This window comes from Theropithecus gelada, chromosome X, assembly GCF_003255815.1.
Source record: "Theropithecus gelada isolate Dixy chromosome X, Tgel_1.0, whole genome shotgun sequence".
Taxonomy (NCBI): Eukaryota; Metazoa; Chordata; class Mammalia; order Primates; family Cercopithecidae; genus Theropithecus; species Theropithecus gelada.
In genome coordinates, this window is record NC_037689.1 from 52,703,641 (window position 1) to 52,725,595 (window position 21,955).

Consider the following 21,955-nt stretch of genomic DNA (forward strand, 5'->3'; position numbering starts at 1 on the left):
CTTCCTTTTCCAAGATGGTGGCAAAGTTTTTCTTGCTAAGACTGTAATTTTGAGAGACCCTTTACAATTAAACTTCTCAATCATAAGTATTTTTCTAGCACAGTGCTAGTTGCTGTGTGAGATAGACGTAAGCCCTGACTTCTTTTCTAGTTGCCCTTAATTATTGCTTGTAAGAAGTGGAGTTACATGATTTCTTTAACTAGCTAGACGTTTTAAAATGGCACTTTAAATGGCATGTTTAAAATGGCATTTTGTTTTGTTTTTTGTGTTTTGAGATGGAGTCTCACTCTGTCGCCCAGGCTGGAGTGCAGTGTTGCGATCTTAGCTCACTGCAACCTCTGCCCTCCAAGTTCAAGCCATTCTCCTGCCTCAGGCTCCCGAATAGCTGGGATTACAGGTGCCTGCCACCACGCCCGGCAATTTTTTTGTATTTTTAGTAGAGATGGGGTTTCACTATCTTGACCAGGCAGGTCTTGAACTCCTGACCTCGTGATCCACCAGCCTTGGCCTTCCAAAGTGCTGGGATTACAGGCGTGAGCCACCGCGCCCGGCCTTAAAATGGCATTTTAATCCTCCTGTCTCCCTCCCTTCAACCCCATGTCTTACACACAGATATACAGTTCTCCTCACTAGCAGTTCAGGATGTAATTTTAACTGCAAAATTCCCACAAAATCAACTGATCATTTTTCCCTTGTTTGTGTACTTGACTATCAATGAATTTAAAATCCTAAAAAAAAGTTGATAAAACAAAAAAAAGATATGATTGCTCCAATTTCTGCTATCAGCATTAATGATAAAAGTAGTTTGGTTTGTGAGAGTTTTATATTTTAAAGAACTTTGTTTTTGTTTCAGTTAGGCTGCAGTGGATTTAAGCCAGTTTGAAATTTGTTTGTTTGTTTGTTTGTTGGAGATGGAGTTTCACACTTGTTGCCCAGGCTGGAGTGGTGCAATGGCGCGATCTCCGCTCACCGCAGCCTCTGCCTCCCGGGTTCAAGCAATTCTCCTGCCTCAGCCTCCTGAGTAGCTGGGATTACAGGCATGTGCCACCATGCCCAGCTAATTTTGTATTTTTAGTAGACACTAGATTTCTCCATGTTGGTCAGCCTAGTCTCGACTCCCAACCTCTCAGGTGGTCCGCCCACCTCGGCCTCCCAAAGTGCTAGGATTACAGGCATGAGCCACCGCACCCGGCCTGAAAATGTTTTTTGAATAGATTTATGAAAAACACTCTAATATGTAATATTTTGGGGGTCTCTAAGCTGTGTAATAAAGTTGGAATAGTAATCGTCAGTTAATAAAATGCTAGTTGTATTCCTTTAAGCAATCTAAGCTATATAACTATATAATTTATATGATAACAGCAATGCAGATAGAATCCTATTTTAATAAACTTGAAAGGATATTAGAACTGCTACCTGTATCTTTACCTATGGGAAGAATATGAGGCTTGCTTAAGTTTCAAAGCAGTTTGCCAATTTTGAAGCAATCATATTTATTTTCTTGTTTGTGACTACATTTGAATGCTTTGTAAACAATTTTTAACATATTTTTAATATGTGTTTAAAATGTATTGTCAGGTGCATCTTGTTACATACCAAATTCTATTAAAAAAATAACACTGGCCGGGCGTGGTGGCTCACGCCTGTAATCCTAGCACTTTGGGAGACTGAGGCGGGTGGATCACGAGGTCAGGAGATTGAGACCATCCTGGCTAACACGGCGAAACTCCTTCTCTACTAAAAATACAAAAATAAATTAGCCGGGCGTGGTGGCGGATGCCTGTAGTCCCAGCTATTCCGGAGGCTGAAGCAGGAGAATGGCGTGAACCCGGGGGGCGGAGCTTGCAATGAGCCGAGATCCCGCCACTGCACTGCACTCCAGTCTGGGTGACAGAGCGAGACTCCGTCTCAAAAAAAAATAAATAAATAAAAATTAAAATTGAACTAATATTTTAGCAAAAAATAGGGTTTTAAGTTCATCTTAGAACACTAATATAACTCTTCTCTCATAGCCAAAAGACCTATAATTTGAACTTGGGTGGAATTAAATAGATCATTTAGTATATTTGGGGGAAGAATCAAGAAAGCTAAAATTAACAGCCTCCCAAAAAGTTATCCATAGGCTCTCTCTGGCTTTGCCAGCGGAAGGCTAATGTTGGTCTATATGTATTATGTTCTTGGCTGTGTGGCATGCTATCTGTATTGTTTGTTAACTGTCATAAGCCTTCAATATTGATTATATTTTTGATTTGAAGTAATAACTCTTTGCTAGCTTTTATGAATATACTATTTTTATAGCTTATTTTGTTTTGCTATCTTGTGATTCTTAACACAAATATTGTAATTATGTGTCTCTCTTTTGGTTTGCTTGACTGGAATTCTCTTCTGCTTGGATGACCACAGGTGACCCTAGTATCTTCTGTAGTCTGCCCTTGGGCTTTTTTATAGTGAGTAGCATGGTAATGTTAATCGGAGCAAGGTACATCTCAGGTTAGTTACTCTTTAAATTAGACAACTCTATTTAGTTAGCTTTAATGTTTTCGTGTATAACTTAACAGAAATTTTTCAGTGTTTTTCATTCTTTCTGTGTCTAGGAAGCTGGAAACTCAATTAAAGTTCTAATTAGTTAGACCAATTAATCTTTGGGGGCAGTTAGAAGTAAGAACTGTGACTCTGCTTAACCTATTTACATTTTTAATGTGATGATTTATTTAAGAGGGACTACATTCTGCTGTGAGCTGCAGCAATAAGCAAAAGTGAAAATACTAATATTTAAATGAAAGGACTTTCAGACTGCTGAAAGTTAAAGTATAGTTTTGACATAAATTAAATTGTCTTTCAAATGTATACAAATTATTTTTCATACTCCTGAAAATTTGCTAAGCAAGTCTTAACTTTTCAATTCTGGCAAGAGTTTCAGCCAGAGCATGTCAGCAGAGTTCCTGTAAAACCCTAAAACCAGGGAAGATTTATAGTCACTTTTGTTTTAGTTAAAAGAATGTATTTTGTGAACTGAAGTTTTAAAAATGATTGCTTAAATAAAGGGGTTGAAATGAAAATAGAATTATTTTTCCACATTAATTTCTACTGAATAATCTTTTTAAAATAAAAGTAAAATGGCTCAGCATGTTATGAAATATATTGCATAATCTTATTAATTTATAATAGCCATTTTTGGAAGCTGCTCTTGATGATAGCTCAATTTTTCTTAAAATTACTGGCTTAAATGGAAATGATGCTTCTTATTCTGTATGTTCCCATGAAAGTGAAACTTAAAAAAAAAAAATCTTCATGGTTAGGGAGAGTTAAATTCTCTCTCAATTAATAAGATAATGGCCTGAGCTTAAGATGTGAAATTTAAACTTTAGTGATATGAGAGGGAACATCTGTTTGTCGAGATCTGACAAACATTTATTTAGCTTGTCATTATCATTTTAGTGCTATACATAAATGTAGAACGAAAATTATTTACAGAAAATTATTTGCAGAACATTAGGTTATCTTTTAATGAGAAAATTTGGGTTACTTGCATGAGAATTTAAAACTAGATTATATTACTTTTTCCATATTCTGAATATTCATGCATATTCAGAATAAATTTGTTCAAATTGTCTGCTTCTGTACTAACAATACCTTAATTTGGTATCAGTAACAGAAGAAAAAACTATGGAATGCTACAGTAAATACTGCGTTTCCAAAAACACAACCACTAGTCCAAATAGTTAGTTTTTCTTTGAATTACCTTACAAAAGGCCTCTGTATACATAAATCTATATGGAATCTGTTCTTTCTGCTTCTCAGGAATGTTTGGTGGAACATTCCCATGAGAACTGTAATTTAAATCTATAAAGAAACGTACACATTGTTTTAGAAAAAGTTCTGTTACTTTTCATTATCCTGAGTATTTTGGGCTGCATAACAATGGTCTGGAAAAGTAAAGAAAAGAAACATTGCAGCTGAAAGTTTTGATTTGTTTGTTTGTTTGTTTCCCCCTTGGTATCATGACAGCATGAAAAGGCCTTGTCTCTATGAAAATTGAGACATGTGGCATCTCTCTAAGCTAAAAGATGTGCTACGTGTCTAGATTCTTAGGCTTCTAAAATGCACGTGGTCACTATATTTAGGTTCTCTCTTTGATGACATACCCTGCAATTTGAGAGGGCTGGAAATTGTTTGCCTTGGTAAACAATTAGCAACAGTGGCAATATTTGCTAATTTTGGAATTAGCCCTGTTTGTTGCATTTTAATTGTGAGGCATGATTTAGAAATCATATGGACTTTCTAGTTTAATAAATGATTGAATCGTCTTCATTGCTTTAACTCCTGCATTGTATGCATGTATTATTGACATATGTGGTTTTTGTTCCCCATTTCAGGTATTCCATAAAACTTACCAACTCATGGAGTCCCAAGATGTGAGCTTTTTACATAATGAAAGAACCCAGCAATTCTGTCTCTTAATGCGATGACACTATTCATAGACTTTGATTTTATTTATAAGCCACTTGCTGCATGACCCTCCGAGTAGACCTGTGGCTTAAAATAAAGAAAATGCAGCAAAAAGAATGCTATAGAAATATTTGGTGGTTTTGTTTTTTTCTTTTTTTTTTTTTAACATCCACAGTTAAGGTTGGACCAGCTACCTTTGGGGCTGACCCCCTCCATTGCCATAACATCCTGCTGCATTGCCTCTAAGATGTAGGAAGAATTTGGATCCTCACCATTGGAATCTTCCATCAAACATATTCAAACACTATTGGACCAGGATTTGAGTCTCTGCATGACATATACTTGATTAAAAGGTTATTACTAACCTGTTACAAATGAACAGCTCTTTGATTTTAACGGACACCCCAAAAGTCTTCTTGTCTACATAGTAGAAGACGGCAACACCTTCACTGAATGTTTGAATAGAAGCTTCTACTAAATTATTAAAATAGACATTTAGTGTTCTCACAGCTTGGATATTTTTCTGAAAAGTATTTGCCAAAACTGAAATCCTTCAGATATTTTCCTTTGTCCCACTAGTTATGATGACTTTCTGTCTGGATCTTACAGGAAAGGATACTTTCTTTTTTCTTCCATCTTTCCTTTTTATATTTTTTACTTTGTCATACCTGCCTATATATTTTATACACTGAGGGTAGCCCATTTATAAATTAAGAGCACATTAAATTCAGAAGGTTCTAACAGGGCTGGTCTTAAGTGAACCACTATGTATATAAATATGTTAGAAAACAGCTGTATACATTTTTGGGCAACGGTTATGCATAATATTTACCAGGAGAATTTTTTTCTTAAAAAGCCAACATTTAAAATTTATGTTTTATGTCAATAAAAGAAAATATACTTTATTGTGACTTCAACTATATTTCTTATCCCTTACATTTTTATTTGTCTTAGCTTAAAAAAAGAAGAAACTGTGGAATACTACAGTAAATATTGTTTTCAAACACAAGCAATAATTCAAATAGTTATTTTTCTTTTGAATTAATTTTAGACATATTTGGGATCCTATTGAGGGGATAAGAGGATGTCAAAAAAAGTTAAATACCTAAGTAGAAAAAAATATAGAAATAAAGCCAATAATCTCTTTCAGTTCAAATGTTAGCAATTGTTAATAAGAAATTGCTATCTGGGATGACGGAATTATCTCTGCTTAGTATCTTATTGTAACTGAAAAAAGGTTTATCATTACAAATGCCTTCCAATGAAACCAAGAATTTCTCAAAACATTTAATGTCACATAAGAAGTTACCTAATCTAGCTTCTTAATGTCAATTTTTAAAAAATCTTAAAATTACTTAGTTTTGTAGTAAACAGTGAAGAAAAGATTGCCTCCTAATTATTTTTTTCAATTAGTGCTGAATGGGAAAACATTTATATCTTACTATAAAAGGTTCTGTTTTGTTTGGAATTGATGGTAGCTTTATTTACTGTTCTGATTGTGCTGTTTCTAAATTATTGAATCTGCTAGGTTTCATTGATGCAGCCACCACTTAAGTGACATAAATATTATAGAGAGGTACTGTGAAATGATCACTTTGTGGCAGGGGTACTTTTAAACAATGTTTCTACAAAAGTAGGTTGAGTTCATTGTAAATAATTGTGAAAACCACTGTTCAAATAATTTTAAGATTACATTAATTTTTCTATAAATTGTAGATTTATAAATGTTTGAAATTGTACACATTGATATTTAATGACAAATTTACTTAAAATAAATTGACCCCTCATTCTTACTTGCACTTCTCATTTACAGACTAGAACTTAGATGAAAGTTAAATTAAGAAAGATGTTTCAGGAAATGTGAAACTTGGCTGTTAGCACTTGATAGGGCACACTCTGAAGAGTTAACCAACAGCCGAAGAAGTAATTTCTGTAATGATGAACACCTTAATCATTCTGTTAGAACAGACTACACTGTCCCATCTCAGCATTTGCAGAAAATACGTTGGTAAGGTCAGCAGCCATTATCAATAGGGCCTTGCGTGGCTAACCTTGACCACCATTCTTCTCTCAATCTGATAGGCAACACCTCAATCCTTTGTTCTCCAACTAATCAGTAAAATAAGTAATGCATCTCTGCTTCTGTAATGATATCTTAGAATTTTTAGTATGTTTCTTTTGAAATGCCCAAAGCCCAATTCTTTGGGATATCTTTTGGGTATCTGGTATCATGTGGGAGTGAAGAATGAAAGTTTTTGGAGAAATCAACAAATGAAAGCTGTGATAGCACAGAAGCTAATGGGGTTGACAGTGGAGTAGGTAGTATTTACTCTGTAGTGTTTACAACATAGTAGATAGAAGTACAAAATTTTTTTTAACTGTAACTCTTTCATAGCTTGTTTTATCTAGTAATATTTAAATAATGACGTTTCCTTGATCCTTTGCTTTTGCAACCTAACAACTTTAATAATAAGTTCACATAATAAACAATGAGTAGAAAATTGAGTGACTTTGTAAACCAATCTGATTTCTACTTTGTGTGTACTTTATAGGTACGTATCTTCATTTTGGCCTTATCATTAAATATACATTGTGCCAAGTATCATAGACAAAAAAAAAACCTCTCACAGGTATTTCCTGAGATTGCCCCATCATCAAATTTAATGAAAATGACACATTAAATTAAATTTGAGGACCATAAAGATAAATATTCTGAGAAGGAGAAGTTAGGTTAAAAACAAGTTTCTCAACTAGGCCAATATCTTTAATTGCCAGTTTTCATTCAATTTCAAATAACTAGTTCTACCTGACAGTGTAACAGTTGAGAGGATGACAATATTTTATTTTAAAAAGCAGCTTCAGGCCGCTTTCAATTTTCCTGTTTAGTATTAAGTAGTTTCTTTTATTCCTTATTATTGAACTTGATAATATCTGTCTCATAGATTTCTTATTATTGTATGACTAGTTTACAAGTGGATTTCATAAATATCAAATCATTTAATCACCAAAATATCCATCAAAGAGAAGCTTGTTAAATAAATTCTGGTACAGCCATACAGAGAAAATGTGTAGCTTTAGAAAAGGATGAGGATACTCTCTAGAAAGATATGGTATTCAGGGTAAGTGAAAAAGCAAGGTGCGGAGCAGCATGTAACTGTACTACCCTTCTATTAGAGAGAGAGAGAGAGACAGAGAAACTAGAATGTTTGCCTATGCCGGAAGGACAGAAAAGCTGTTAATAGTGCTTATCCACTGGGACAGAAAGGGGTGATAATTAGGCACTTGGGAGAAAGGGGTGGGAAAAAATTTCACTATACATATGTGTGTGTGTGTGTGTGTGTGTGTGTGTGTGTATGTATATGTGTGTGTGTGTGGATATATACACATTTTTTTTTTGAAACGGAGTCCCACTCTTGCCCAGGCTGGAGTGCAGTGGCATGATCTGGGCTCACCATAACCTCCGCCTCCAAGGTTCAAGCAATTCTCCTGCCGCAAGCCTCCCGAGTAGCTGGGACTACAGGTACATGCCACCACGCCCAGCTAATTTTTGTATTTTTGGTAGAGACGGGGGTCTCACCATATTGGCCAGATGGGTCTTGAACTCCTGACCTCGCGATCCACCCCCCCCTTGGCCTTCCAAAGTGCTGGGATGACAGGCGTGATGCCACTGTGTCCGCCTGTCCACTTTATTTCTTTGATAAAACTGTTTGCTTGGAAATGAGAATGTTACTCCTCTTATAAAAATTGTAAAATGAAAGGTTAGAAAGGAGAAAGTCACCCATAGTCCTAAAATGATCCCTGTGGTTATTTTGATTTTCCCCCAGACTTTAAGGGAATATTTCATAGAACTTGAGCGTTCATAAACTATATAAAAATTTTAACATGCAAAATAATCAGGGCTGTCATGTATGTAGACACAGGTAAACTAAAAGTATAGAACAGGCATAGAGATGATGAATACCAAGTTTAGTGGTGATTACCTCTGAAAGAGGTGGATGGGGTCAGGGAAGGGGACTTTGCTGAAACCTGGAAAGTTGTGTTTGTAAAAAAAATTAAGAGTTAAAACAAATATAGCAATACCTTAAGATTTGGCACTGCTTAGTGGTGGGTACACATGTCTTTATTATATCCTCTACATTTCTGTATGCTCCATATATTTCATAATAAAAAGATAAAGTGTGTTTCTCCTGATTGTGTGGATCTAAATCCATCACTTACTGTCTGTCTATCAGTGTAGTTTTGTTAGTACTGACAGCCTTCCCAATTAGAAGGGTTGAAATTTTATTGATCTTATCTTTTGGCAGAATTATTTCAAGCACCTCCTATGAAGCATCAATATACAGAAGAAATAATGTGTATTAGAAATTACATCCTGGCTGGGCGTGGTGGCTCACGCCTGTAATCCCAGCACTTTGGGAGGCTAAGGTGGGCGGATCAGTTGAGATCAGGTGTTTGAAACCAGCCTGGCCAACATGGTGAAACCCATCTCTAATAAAAATACAAGAATTAGCTGGGTGTGGTGGCACACGCCTGTAATCCTAGCTACTTGGGAGGCTGAGGCAGAAGAATCGCTTGAACCTGGTAGGTGGAGGCTGCAGTGAGCCAAGATGGTGCCACTGCACTCCAGCCTAGATGACAGGGCAAGACTCCATCTCTAACAACAACAACAAAACACACAAACAAAAAAAAGAAATTACATCCTTACTTAGCCATTCACTTGTTATGAACAAAATTTAGAAGACTCAAAAAAGAAATGCCCATTTGTTTTCTATATAGTACCTTCCATGAATTTTAATAGATAACTGCATGGCTGTAAGACCATCATATTTGTAATTACGTGTTAAGGCTAGCAAGTTTCTAGACAGAAAAGTCTTGACTCTACATTTAAGTTTAGTGTCCAAGGGAAAATAATTGTTATCATCATATTAGATTTTAAGTTACGTATGAGACCTGTTTTATTGTATTCCGTGTTCTAATTCATTACAGTCCAAAGAAAGCACTAAATAATAAAATGGAATGACATTTGTTTCCTTTCGAATATGTGTTTAAAAGACCACAAAAACGTGGTTAAAACAAAACGGTAGGGTGATCATGGAAGTGATTAAAACCTGCTATTGAAGGGAAAACTTGACTCTAAAATAGAACAATTCTCTAATTTCACCTATGCTGGGTTTCTCCCCAATTATGGTTTGATATTTTAATTCTCCTTGCCCACTCAGGGAGACGTTACTGGTAGTTAGTTGCATTATATAATCGATTTTAAAGGAAGAGACATAACTAATGACTAAAACTAAGTTATTAGGATTCTTCCATGGCTTTTCAATGTTATCTATGTCTCCATCCCACAGGTTCAGTTAATTCTCTAATTCTATATGTTAAATAAATGTGTATCCTGCAAGGATATACACTCACCCCCAACACAGACACACAGACACACACACACACACACACACACACACACACACAGAGTACTTTTTTTTTTTTTTTTTCTTTTGAGACGGAGTCTCGTTCTGTCGCCCAGGCTGGAGTGCAGTGTTGCAATCTCAGCTCACTGCACTCCACCTCCCGGGTTCACACGATTCTCCTGTCTCAGCCTCCGGAGTAGCTGGGACTGCAGGCACATGCCGCCATGCCTGGTATTTTTGTATTTTTAGTACAGACACGGTTTCACTATGTTGGCCAGGCTTGTCTCGAACTCCTGACCTCGTGATCCGTCTGCCTCAGCCTCCCAAAGTGCTGGGATTACAGGTGTGAGCTACTGCGCCCAGCCAGAGTACATATTTTTGTTCAGGATAATCAGAAATGAGTATAAGAGAGATTGTTAATGTTTTATATTAAGCAGGTTCATTTAGAATAAACAAAACCAGAGCTATTATCTTCTATGGATTAAGACTGGAATAATAAAAATTATTGGAAGGAGATTTTTTTGTCAGGTCTCCCATGTATACAGGTGTTCATCAGAGACACCATGTTCCCCTTGTCTCCCTCTCAGAGAGAGACACCCATAGATGGCAGGCGTGGGCAGGGCCATGCCTGTCATACACAGGGCTTCATATATGCTGAAGCCTGCAGCTGGTTATTACTGTCTCCTAGTTAGCTCCAATAACTGTGTTTGGCTAATTGAATTGCACTCCCTGCTAGCCACCTGAGTCTCCCCAAAAGAAGACTGCCCTTCAAAACTAAGGAAAGAAAATCTTCACACCATTATCCAGCCCCAGATTCTTGGCTTGAGCCAAGTACCTATGTAGCTCAAGCCAAGGATTTTTGTGCCCAACTCGAAGAACTGGTGAAGCTACAAGTGTTAACATAGATTTCTTACATTTAAATCATAGTGGACAGGACTTCAATGGTTGTGGTTTTATTATTAAGTTGTATTTTAGACACCATAATGCCAATATTAAGTGATTTTAATGTGAACAGATGCTGAACCATTTCTACTGAAATGTCTCAGATATCCAATCAAAATTTATTAAGGAATTGTACCATACAAGATTCCCCTGTTTTTCAACCAGAGAATCAGAAGCTTAGGGAAAAAAAAAATTCCCTTATTTTCCAAATCCATCACTTGTAGTCTAAACTATTTTAAGTTTTATTTATTTTCTTGAGATGGGGTGTTGCTCTATTGCCCAGGCTAGAGTGTAGTGGCACAATCATGGTTCACTGCAGCCTCGACCTCCCAGACTCAAGCCATCCTCCAGGATTAGCCTCCTGAGTAGCTGGGACCACAGGCACGCACCACCACACCCAGCTAATTTAAAAAAAAAAAATTTGGGGAGATGTGGGCTCACTATATTGCCAAGGCTGGCCTTGAACTCCTGGGTTCAAGAGATCCTCCCACCTCGGCCTCCCAAAATGCTGGGACTACAGGTGTGAGCCACCACACTCAGCCTAAATTCTTTTATCAGCTTGCTAAAGGCCATGTAAATAGAATAGGCTCTAGTGACCCAGTCAGTCACCTTTTGAAAAGCTGGTCTCTTGTAAGAAACAAATTCGGCCGCTAGGTGGCGCTACTTTCCACAGTTGGGCTTCTCTGTCTCAGTCTATCAGCAGAAGTTGCTACTGTACTGGTTTTTAGTAATCATAGTAAAGTGAAAGCATTGTAGTGACCGTGGGAGATGTACAGAATGCTTTCATGCTAGGATCGTAAAAACCAGAGGATTAACTGAATCCAACAATCCGTTTACGCTCTTGCATCTTTGATTTTCCTTAGACTTTCAGCTCATCATAAAAGTAAGGTTTATAGACATTTCTCTTTATAATTTAACACTTACTACTTGAATATCTCCGCTAATTACACATATACTCTGCTAAATTTATTTAATCACAAATATAATCTTAGTTATACCCTGTTCTATTAAAGCGTTTTTTAATAAAAACATTTCTGTTTATGCTTGAGTCTTGGAATGACATACTAGAATCAACCAATTCCAAGGCAAAATTGTTCCTTCATTATTTTCCCAGTATGAACCAACTTTTTTTTACTCTTTTTTTTTTTTTTTTTTTTTTGCTTTTGCCTTTCACCGAATGATTCTAGAGAGGTATACAGAAAAAAAATCTCTTTTTATATAACAATCTATAAACATGGCCAAATCAAGACAAAATCATGTTAATTGTCCTGTATGTTGATAGCATCATTATTGCATCAATACCAGGCAAATCTGTAACTCTATTATCATTGTCATTAGCTTTTTACATGTTGAGCTTTACGAAGTTGTTAAGAAAGTATTCTTTATTACCACAATCCATCAGCATTTTGATCATATGTTGGAAGTGCCATAGCATCCAAGTATAATAAAACTGCCAGGCACAGTGGCTCACACTTATAACCTCAACACTTTGGAGGCTGAGGTGGGAGGATTACTTGAGGCCAGGAGTTTGAGACCAGCCTGGACAACACAGTGAGACCCCATCTCTACACAAAAATAATCTTAAAAAGAAAAATTGGCCAGGCATGGTGGTACATGCCGGTGGTCCTAGCTAACATTCCACATACAGTTTTAAGACACAAAGTATATACTTCTTTAAAAAAACCACAATAGATTCATATCAACAATAATAAGCTACATATAGGATTAAATTTATTTAATCACAAAATTTCTTTAATCTTTAAGCCAATAATTTTTTTTTTTTTTTTTTTTTTTTTTGAGACAGGATCTTACTCTGTCACCCAGGCTGGAGAGCAGTGGCGTGATCATGGCTCACTGCAGCCTTGACCTTCCTGGGCTCAGGTGATCCTCCCAGCTCAGCCTCCCCAGTACGAGTACCTGGGACTCATACTTGCACCTGCACCCAGCTAATTTTTGTGTTTTTTGTAGAGACAGGGTTTTGCCATGTTTCCCAAGCTGGTCTCAAACTCCTGGGCTCAAGAGATCCTCCCACCTTGGCCTACCAAAGTGTTGGGATTACAGGCATGATCTACCATCCCCAGCCTAAACCAGCAATTTTAACACCGTAATCTGTTGGGCATCTTTTGGATAAGGTTTATTTCAAATTGAATTGTTTTATTTAAAATAAGAAATTTTTAAAAATTTAATATATTACTCTAAAAACCAAACTATTTTGGAACTCAGTAATCCAAATGTAAAAGAAGTAAAGGCATTTTGCTTTGCATTGTACTATTAGTGAGAACTGAGTTGTAGATTTATAGATGCTATAATTATACAACAATGAACGTACAGGCAAGGAAAGTAGGCATATAAATTGTCTTGCTCACAAAACTATTTTTGGAGCTAACTCTCTTATAGAAAATCATCAAAAAGGGTTTTATCCAAAATGTTTCAGTAGGATGTTAACTTGAAATAAAGTGAATGGCCTTAGGGTTATGCTATTCCTTCTCCTCTCAGGTTTCTAGGTTAAGAAATAATGAATTTTGTTTCTAAATGTTGCTTTGGCAGAGCTAATTGTAGTCCCCTTGGGTGAAGGGATTGGAAAAAGGAAAATTCAGTTTTTTTACCCTGCTTCAGTAATCAATTGACTTTGGTATACCCAAGTGGACTTGGCCATTTTAACTGTGTATGCTTAAAAATTTTTCTGAAGTCAAAAGGAAAAAAAATACAATTCTGCCATCAAATATTTGATGACTACAGTAAAATATATTTACATTGTTAACACGTTTTTCATAAATATCTTCTCAAAATAACAAATAACAAGAATTATGATAGTAATGTTTTAGGCATTAAAATTTCAGTTTAAGATATTTGTGGGGTTTTGTTTGTTTGTTTGTTTGTTTGTTTGAGTTGGAGTCTCGCTCTGTTGCCCAGGCTGGAGTGCAGTGGCAGAATCTCGGCTCACTGCAAGCTCCGCCTCCCGGGTTCATGCCATTCTCCTGCCTCAGCCTCCCGAGTAGCTGGGACTACAGGCGCCCACCACCATGCCCAGCTAATTGTTTGTATTTTTAGTAGAGACGGGGTTTCACCGTGTTAGCCAGGATGGTCTCGATCTCCTGACCTCATAATCTGCCTGCCTCGGCCTCGCACAGTGCTGGGATTACAGGCGTGAGCCACCGCGCCCAGCCAGTGTTTGTGGTTTTTAATAAATAGTGAGCTGGGTATATCAGTTATCTATTGCTATGTAAGAGACCACCTCACAACGTAGTGGCTTAAAACAACAACCATTTTGTTGGTCAGTATTCTGTAGAGCATCGATTTGATCTGTTCTACTGAGGGCAGTTCCGTTGGTCTTGCTTAGATTACTCCTGGACAAGTAATCCAAGTCAAATGGCCCATTGGCTGGAGGCTGGATGGCCCTAGTTGACCTCACTCATACATCTGGGAGTCAGCTGGGGCTATCAGCCAGAGCCCCTCAGTTTTCCACATTGCTTATCCAGCAGGATAGCTCAGACATCTTCCCATAGTGGCTGGATTCCAAGAGGGCAAGAGTGGAAGGCCTCATGAGGCCTTGACTTTGGAAAGTCCCACAGTGTCACTTCTGCCACTTTTTTTTTTCTTTTGAGACAGGGTCTCACTCTGTCACCCAGGATAGATGCAGCAGCATGATCACAGCAGTGGCACATTGCAGCCTCTACCTCCTGGGCTCAGGCAATCCTCCCATCTCAGCCTCCCAAGTAGCTGGGGTCACGGCACGTGCCTCCATGCTCAGCTAATTTTTGTATTTTTTGTAGAGAGAGGATTTTGCCATGTTGCTCAGGTTGGTCCTGAACTCCTGGACTCAAGCAATCCACCTGCCTCAGCCTCCCAGAGTGCTGGGATTACAGGCGTGAGCCACCACAGCAAGCCTACTTCCACACCTTTCTATTGGTCAAAGCAAATCATAAGACTGCCTACATTCAAGGGAAGGGAAAACAGACCCCCCCTTTTTTTTGTTGTTTTTTTTTTTTTGAGATGGAGTCTCGCTCTGTCACCCTGGCTGGAGTGCAGTGGCGCGATCTCGGCTTACTGCAGCCTCTGCCTCCCAGGTTTCAGTGATTCTCCTGCCTCAGCTTCCCAGGTAACTAGGATTACAGACATGTAGCCACTACGCCCTGCTAATTTTTGTATTTTTAGTAGAGACGGGATTTCACCATGTTGGCCAGGCTAGTCTCGAACTCCTGACCTCAGGTGATCTGCCCACCTTGGCCTCCCAAAGTGCTAGGATTACAGGCGTGAGCCACCGTGCCTGGCTAAGACCTCTTGATAGGAAGAGCAGCAGATAGTTTGTGGCTATATTTATCTTTCACAGTAGGTTATTCAGATCAACCTCATTGAAAATGTCAAAATAATACCTTAAAAGTATTGAAGTGGCCTGGTGTGGTGGCTAACGCCTGTCATCCCAACACTTTGGGAGGCCGAGGCAGGCGAATCACTGGAGGTCAGGAGTTCGAGACCAGCCTGGCCAACATGGCAAAACCCCATCTCGACTAAAAATACAAAAATTAGCCAGGCTTGGTGGCACACGCCTGTAATTCCAGCCGCTTGGGAGGCTGAGGCAAGAGAATTGCTTGGACCCAGGGGGCGGAGGTTGCAGTGAGCCAAGATTGCACCACTGCAGTCCAGCCTGGGTGACAAAGCGAGACTCCATCTCAAAAAAAATAGAAGAGTATTGAAGAGCTGAAAAGACATTTGTGAACTCCTAGGGCAAGTTTTAATTTCGGGGGGATAGGCTGTAATCAGAGAAATAAGCTTCTGAGCACCAAAGATGAACAGGCTTCACACTTGAGATCCAGATCCAGAAGTCCAGGATCAAGATGCATTCAAAATATAGGGACTCTTCTAGAAGTTTCTCCAGCATTACAGAAGGATCCAAAAAGACTACACCTCCAGTATAAGGACTCGATCTATTGCCTAACTCCCCTGTCCCTGGGGACTACAGAGATGGTTGCCTTGGCTAAGAGCAGAGCTAGAGAAGGAAAAATAAAAGGAAACGTATCCCTCAGACGTTGTTGCCACATACCTGCCCTTTTGCAAATTTGCACCCCAGGGACCCGTAGCCCCAATGAACAGGGTCCATCAAGCCCTAAACTTGGTCGTTGCAATCTGGATTGGAAGTGCTCCCAGGTGGCTGAGCGAATCAAATCACAAAGCCTCTTTAACCTAGGCCTTTGGAGGCCACCAAAAATAATTGTCCAAAGGCAATGAAAGGCATGGGGTCAGAGATAGTACTGATACAGCAGTTAAGAAGAAAGTACTTAGGCGGATAGGGAGGGTACAGGAACGGGAGTCCGCAGTAAGGTCTTCCTTATAATGAAAAGCAGCCCCCAAATCATTTTATTTTCTAACAAAAAGCAGCCTGTAAAATCGAGCTGCAGATAGAGACAAGCAAGCCTGAATTTTGCACGGGTGAATGCCGGTAGTTGTGACAATAGGAAAAGACATGATCAAAATGGCAGCTCCATCTTCCCTTCCTTTTGCCAGCCATGTGTACAATAGGGAACAGACAAGATGGCACCAGCGAAGTGGAAAGCCCATTTGCATAATAAGATTAGGTAGGGTGACTGGCTTTCCCCACAAACAATGCAAATGTCACACCTGGTCCAACCAATCTGTGGGTCTATGTAAATCAGACACTGTCTCCTCAATTCTGCCTATAAAATCTGCTGCAGTCCACCGCAGGCTGGCTTTTCCCTTTCAGACACCTCTCTCTCGCAAGAGAGAGCTGCTCTCCTCTCTTCTTTCTTTTGCCTGTTAGACTTTCCGCTCCTTAACCCACTCACATGTGTTTGTGTCCTTAATCTTCTTGGAGCAGGATGATGAACCCCGGGTATTTACCCTAGACAACGATGCTGCTTCAGTACTAGAAAGCAAGGCATCATGAATGTGAACCAGCTGATATAACAGCAGGAGATTTTAACAATTTCAGATGTTATCAGACAAGTTTCAAGAAATAAATGACAAACTTGAAAACATTCACAAGGCAGAAAGCTATAAAAGAGACATGGCAGGTTTGAAAAAGAAACGAACTGAACCTCTAGGGATGGAAAATTCAATAACCAAACTTAAGAACGCAGTGGATATTGTGAACCCTAAATATCTGAGACAGGTCACAACCAATTTAGAAAGTTTATTTTGTCAAGGTTAAGGAAGTGCCCGTGACACAGCCTCAGGAAGTCCTGATGACATGCGCCCAAGGTGATCGGCACACAGCTTGGTTTTATACATTTTAGGGAGACATGAGACATCAATCAATATATGTAAGATGTACATTGATTTGGTCTGGAAAGGCGGGACAACTCAGGCCACGGAGAGGGCTTCCTGGTCATAGGTAGCTAAGAGACAAACAGTTGTATTCTTTCGAGTTTCCGATTAGCCTTTCATTGAATGGACGATTTACATGTGAGAGGAGGGTAGAGGAACAGTCACTAACGTCTTAGTGTGGTTTAGTGAAATAATAGGGCAGAGGAAGGGGATCTCAGGAGCCTCAGACGGATCCTGTCTGTCTGTCCTTTGTCCACAAAGAATTTGTGGGCGAATTGTGAGGGAGGTCTGTAGCTTTTTTTTTTTTTTTTTTTTAATCTTTGTAGCTATATTATTTAGAAATAAAATGGGAGGCAGGTTTGCCTGATGCAGTTCCCAGCTTGAGTTTTCCCTTGGTTTAGCGATTTGGGGGTACTGAAATTTATTTTCCTTTCACAATATATTGAACAGATTGGACACATCTTATTACTCTCCCAGTTTAATTAGTAAACTGTTTTGGTTTTGTTTTTTTAAGATGGAGTCTCACTCTGTCACCCAAGCTGGAGTGCAGTGGTGTAATCTCAGCTCACTGCAGCCTCCAACTCCTGGGTTCAGGTGATTCTCGTGCCTCAGCCTCCGGAGTAGCTGGGCCTATGGGCGCACACCACTATGCCCAACGAATTTTTGTATTTTCAGTAGAGATGGGGTTTCACTATGTTGGCCAGGCTGGTTGCAAACTCCTGACTTCCGACTTCAAGTGATCCACCCACCTCAGCCTCCCAACGTGCCGGGATTACAGGCTTGAGCTACCGTTCTCGGCCATTAATTAGCAAACTGGAAAGCAGATCGGGACAAATTACCCAGCATTGAGCAAAGAAAAAAAAGAAGGGGGAAAAAATCTCTGCCAGCCCGACTAGGAGTCCTGGAGTGGAGATTGCCAGTTAAAGAAGTCTCACACTGGGCAGAAGTGGCCAGGCCCAAGTTTCACTGAGCAGTCTTTGAAAGTGTTGGATGTTTGGTAAATGTCTACAACTTTTATTTAAAGATAAGGATGGAAGGTGATCCTTCCTCTGTGAATAATAATGAAAAACCAGACAGGAAAAGAATCTCTTTATATAGTTTATATACCTCATGCTCAGTCATTGGCTGGGGGCCACCCTGAGAAAAGCATAATCTCTGTTCAAAAACTGACATGGGTCCTGCAGGAGCTAATGGCTGGAGGCATATATAGGTAGTAAAACTATTAAAAAATGCAAAGGAGGCTGGGCATGGTGGCTCAGGCCTGTAATCCCAGCACTTTGGGAGGCCAAGATGGGTGGATCACTTGAGGTCAGGAGTTTGAGACCAGCCTGGGCAACACGGTGAAACCCTGTATCTACAAAAAAAAAAAAAAAAAAAAAAAAATTAGCCTGGTGTGGTGGCACACACCTGTAGTCTCAGTTACTCAGGAGGCTGAGGTGGGAGAATTGCTTGAATCCAGGAGGCAGAGGTTGCGGTGAGCCAAGATCACACCACTGCACTCCAGCCTGAGCAACAGAGCGAGACCCTGTCTCAAAAAAAAAAAAAAAAAAAAAGCAAAGGACACTGAGAGTCATCCCAAGTGTCAGACTCCAAAGCCAAACCTCTTAACCACTCCCCCAAGTTTCTTAGCATCATTGACCCTCTTCTGAACATGATCAACTATTGTTCTGCCATATGCATTTCTGGGGCCAAAAGTTGGGGGATGCATATGTTCAAAAATGTTACCAAGAAATGGTAGTGAGATAGTATATGGTCAGGCGCAATTCAGCCACCCACCTTGACATCCTACTAGGATAGCTTAGATTATACATTCTAGTCTATGACACACGCAGACTTTCCAGGAACGTGCGCCACTCCCACTCAATAAAGTTGCCATGACGAATATTTGCAGGTATATTTACTTCTAAGCCTTTATTTTCTACTTCAATAGCTTCTGCCATTAATATTTATTATTAATCCACAAAGCCTACATGATTGTACCTAAGTAGGTGACCCTAAATTATCAAATTTCTATCCTATCAACCACAGAAGATTTATTTGTTCCAGGAGTAATTTATTTTGTAATCACTGATTCTCTGTGGGGCGTGGGGATTTCAGAGCTTTTCATGGCCATTGCTTTTTAGCTCACTAGAAAAATAGACTGAGCAGTCTTTGAAAATGCTGGATGTTTGATAAATGTCTACAACTTTTATTTAAAAATAAGGATGGAAGGTGAACCTTCCTCTGTGAATAATAATTAAAAACCAGACAAGAAAAGAATCTCTTTACATACTTGGGGTGAAAGGGGCCCAGTGAGTGATACATTTCATAACTCAGTTTAATGAACAAACTTTTTACCCACCTGTTCTGGCAATATACACATGTAGAAATAATAGATAAATTAAAAGGTTTGTATATGTTTTATAAATAAAATAAAGGAGAAGCCATCTCAGATAAATTTAACCATCATTTAGGGGAAAAAATTGGAAATAAAAGGTCAAATAAATCATCTTCTGTGCCTTAAAACTTTTTAAAACCACATTTTAAATGTGAGGTGGAGGAGGGAGAGGAAGGGGAACAGGGGAAGATAGGAGAAAGAGGAGAGAGGGAGAAAGAAGCAAATTAAAAACCAAATGGCCAGGCATGGTGGATGCTAGCACTTTGGGAAGCTGAGGCAAGAGGATCGCTTGAGCCCAGAAGTTCAAATCCAGCCTAGGTAATATAGTGAGACCTCATCTCTACAAAAAATTAAAAAATTAGCTGGGTGTGGTGGTGTACACCTGTGGTCCCAGCTACTTGGGAGGCTGAGGCTGGAGGATCACTTGAGCCCAGAAGGTTGAGGCTGTAGTGAGATGTGATCATGCCATTGCACTCCAGCCTGGGCAACAGAGTGAGACCCCATCTTGAAAAAAGAAAAACAAAACAAGCAAACCAACCAACCCAGGAACTCAGTGTGGCCAGTAGATTGAAAAGACAAGTCATTATTGAAAAACCCTTATTAGCTCACTGTCAAAGTTAATATGATAAATTATTGTGCAAAAATACTCCATCCCTCTCCTCTACTTCTGTGGAAGGACTCTATTTCACCCCATCTTAACTTTGAACTTGGCTACATGTTGGGCCAGTGGAATGTTAACAGATATGCCACAAGCAGAGACTTCAAAAGTGCCTGTGCAGTTGAGTGTGTCTTCTTGCGCCCCTGCATCATCAGGAGACGTGCCTTGGCTAACCCTCTGAATCAAGGATGATGAGAGACACATGGAGTTAATGAAAATCCAGCTTAAACCATCAGACCCCCCCAGCTGATCCGCAGACATATAAGCAAAATCAACGTTTATTGCTGTATGCCATAGAAACATTGCATTTTGTCATTACTTACCAATAGCTGACTGATACAATAATTATATCTCTTCTAAATGTTCTAAAGAAAGGATTTTTTTTTGAGATGAAAAGCTTACATAAGTAAATGTATAGTGGTCCATGAAATACTTTGAGTCAAGTAGAAGACATGGGACATACCAAAATACAATTCAAAGTTTTCTCATTAGAATCACAAAATCCACAAGAAGTGATACTGCAGTGGCTGGAGAACCTGCTAGGGAATCAATGCATCAAAGCCATGGAATGACTGAGCATCAATCAATTCTATGCTTTGGTCTTGACTACTGAGGACACAAATAACGTTAACATAGCTAGACACCAGGTCAAGAACACTAGGTCAAATCGGTGTTGGGCATATGCTAATGTACTGACTCTACATAAATGTCAATAAATCACTGGGATTGTAGAAAATTCTCCTACAAGTTTTGAAGTCATTCACTATTAAAACAATAAAAACATATGTGGCAGATTTTTTCAGTAATTATCTCAAATTTGGTCACAGCTCTCTATATCCAGGTCCTTAAGTGGTCCTCTTGTACAATGATTGTGGACTTCACTATGTGACTTTTGTCCAATGGAACAACAGTAAATGAGATGCAAATGAAAGCAGGGAAACTGACAGCACTCTGGGGCTAGCTAGTCTTTGGAGCTCTGATACCATCATGTAAAAGAGAGCAGGTGTATTAGTCTGTTTTCACGCTGCTAATAAAGACACATCCAAAACTGGGTAATTTATAAAGGTAAGAGGTTTAATGGATTCACATTTCCACATGGCTGGGGGTGGGGTGCCTCACAATCATGGTGGAAGGCAAAGGAGAAGCAAAGGCACGTCTTACATGGCAGCAGGCAAAAGAGAGCATGTGCAAGGAAACTGCCCTTTGTAAAACCATCGGATCTCATGAGACTTACTCACTACCATGAGAACAGTATGGGGGAAACTGCCCCCATAATTCAATTATCTCCACCTGCCCCCCCATGTGGGAATTATTACAATTATAGGTGAGATTTGGGTGGAGACACAGCCAAACCATATCAGCAGGCTAGCCTACTGGAAGATGAGCAGATCATGTGGAGCATACCACCCATCTGAGCACAGCCCAAATTGGCAAGCTCAGAATTGTGAGTGAATAGATTATTGTTGTTTTAAACCATTACATTTTGGGGGTGATTATACAGTAAAAGCTACCTGATACACTGTGTGAGTGACCTCATGTGAATGCCGTTGCAATTCTTGTCCAAAAGAAAGTGCAGCTTGTTAGCTTGTTTTTACCTTTAAGAAGTTGCTAGAAACCTTAATAAAGATAATATTGAAATTTGGCGAGATATGTGAGTCAACTTTGACACTTTCTTCAGCCTGCATCTACCCATCACCAAAGTCTGTTGTTCTTATCTCCTATACATCTGAACTCCTTTTCTCCATGTCCACTGGCACCATCCTAGTCCAGGCTCTCAGCTATAGTAATAACCAGGGATTCCTCTTAACCCATCTCCCTGCACCCACCCTGGTCCCACTTTGA

At 39.2% G+C, this 21,955-nt stretch overlaps 1 protein-coding gene across 4 annotated transcripts in view; it reads left to right on the top strand.

Annotated features, from left to right (window-relative positions):
* GK (glycerol kinase) overlaps positions 1 to 6,242 on the top strand; it is a 79,418-nt gene extending 73,176 nt beyond the window's left edge. For 2 of the 4 annotated variants that reach the window (XM_025372134.1, XM_025372135.1), the window contains 2 exons: positions 2,404 to 2,490; positions 4,377 to 6,242. In XM_025372134.1, the coding sequence (XP_025227919.1) occupies positions 2,404 to 2,490; positions 4,377 to 4,387 (98 nt within the window). In that variant the 3' untranslated portion in view covers positions 4,388 to 6,242. The remainder of the gene's footprint in view (positions 1 to 2,403; positions 2,491 to 4,376) is intronic. The other 2 variants (XM_025372136.1, XM_025372137.1) reach the window with 1 other exon arrangement.
* The last annotated feature ends 15,713 nt before the right edge of the window (positions 6,243 to 21,955 follow it).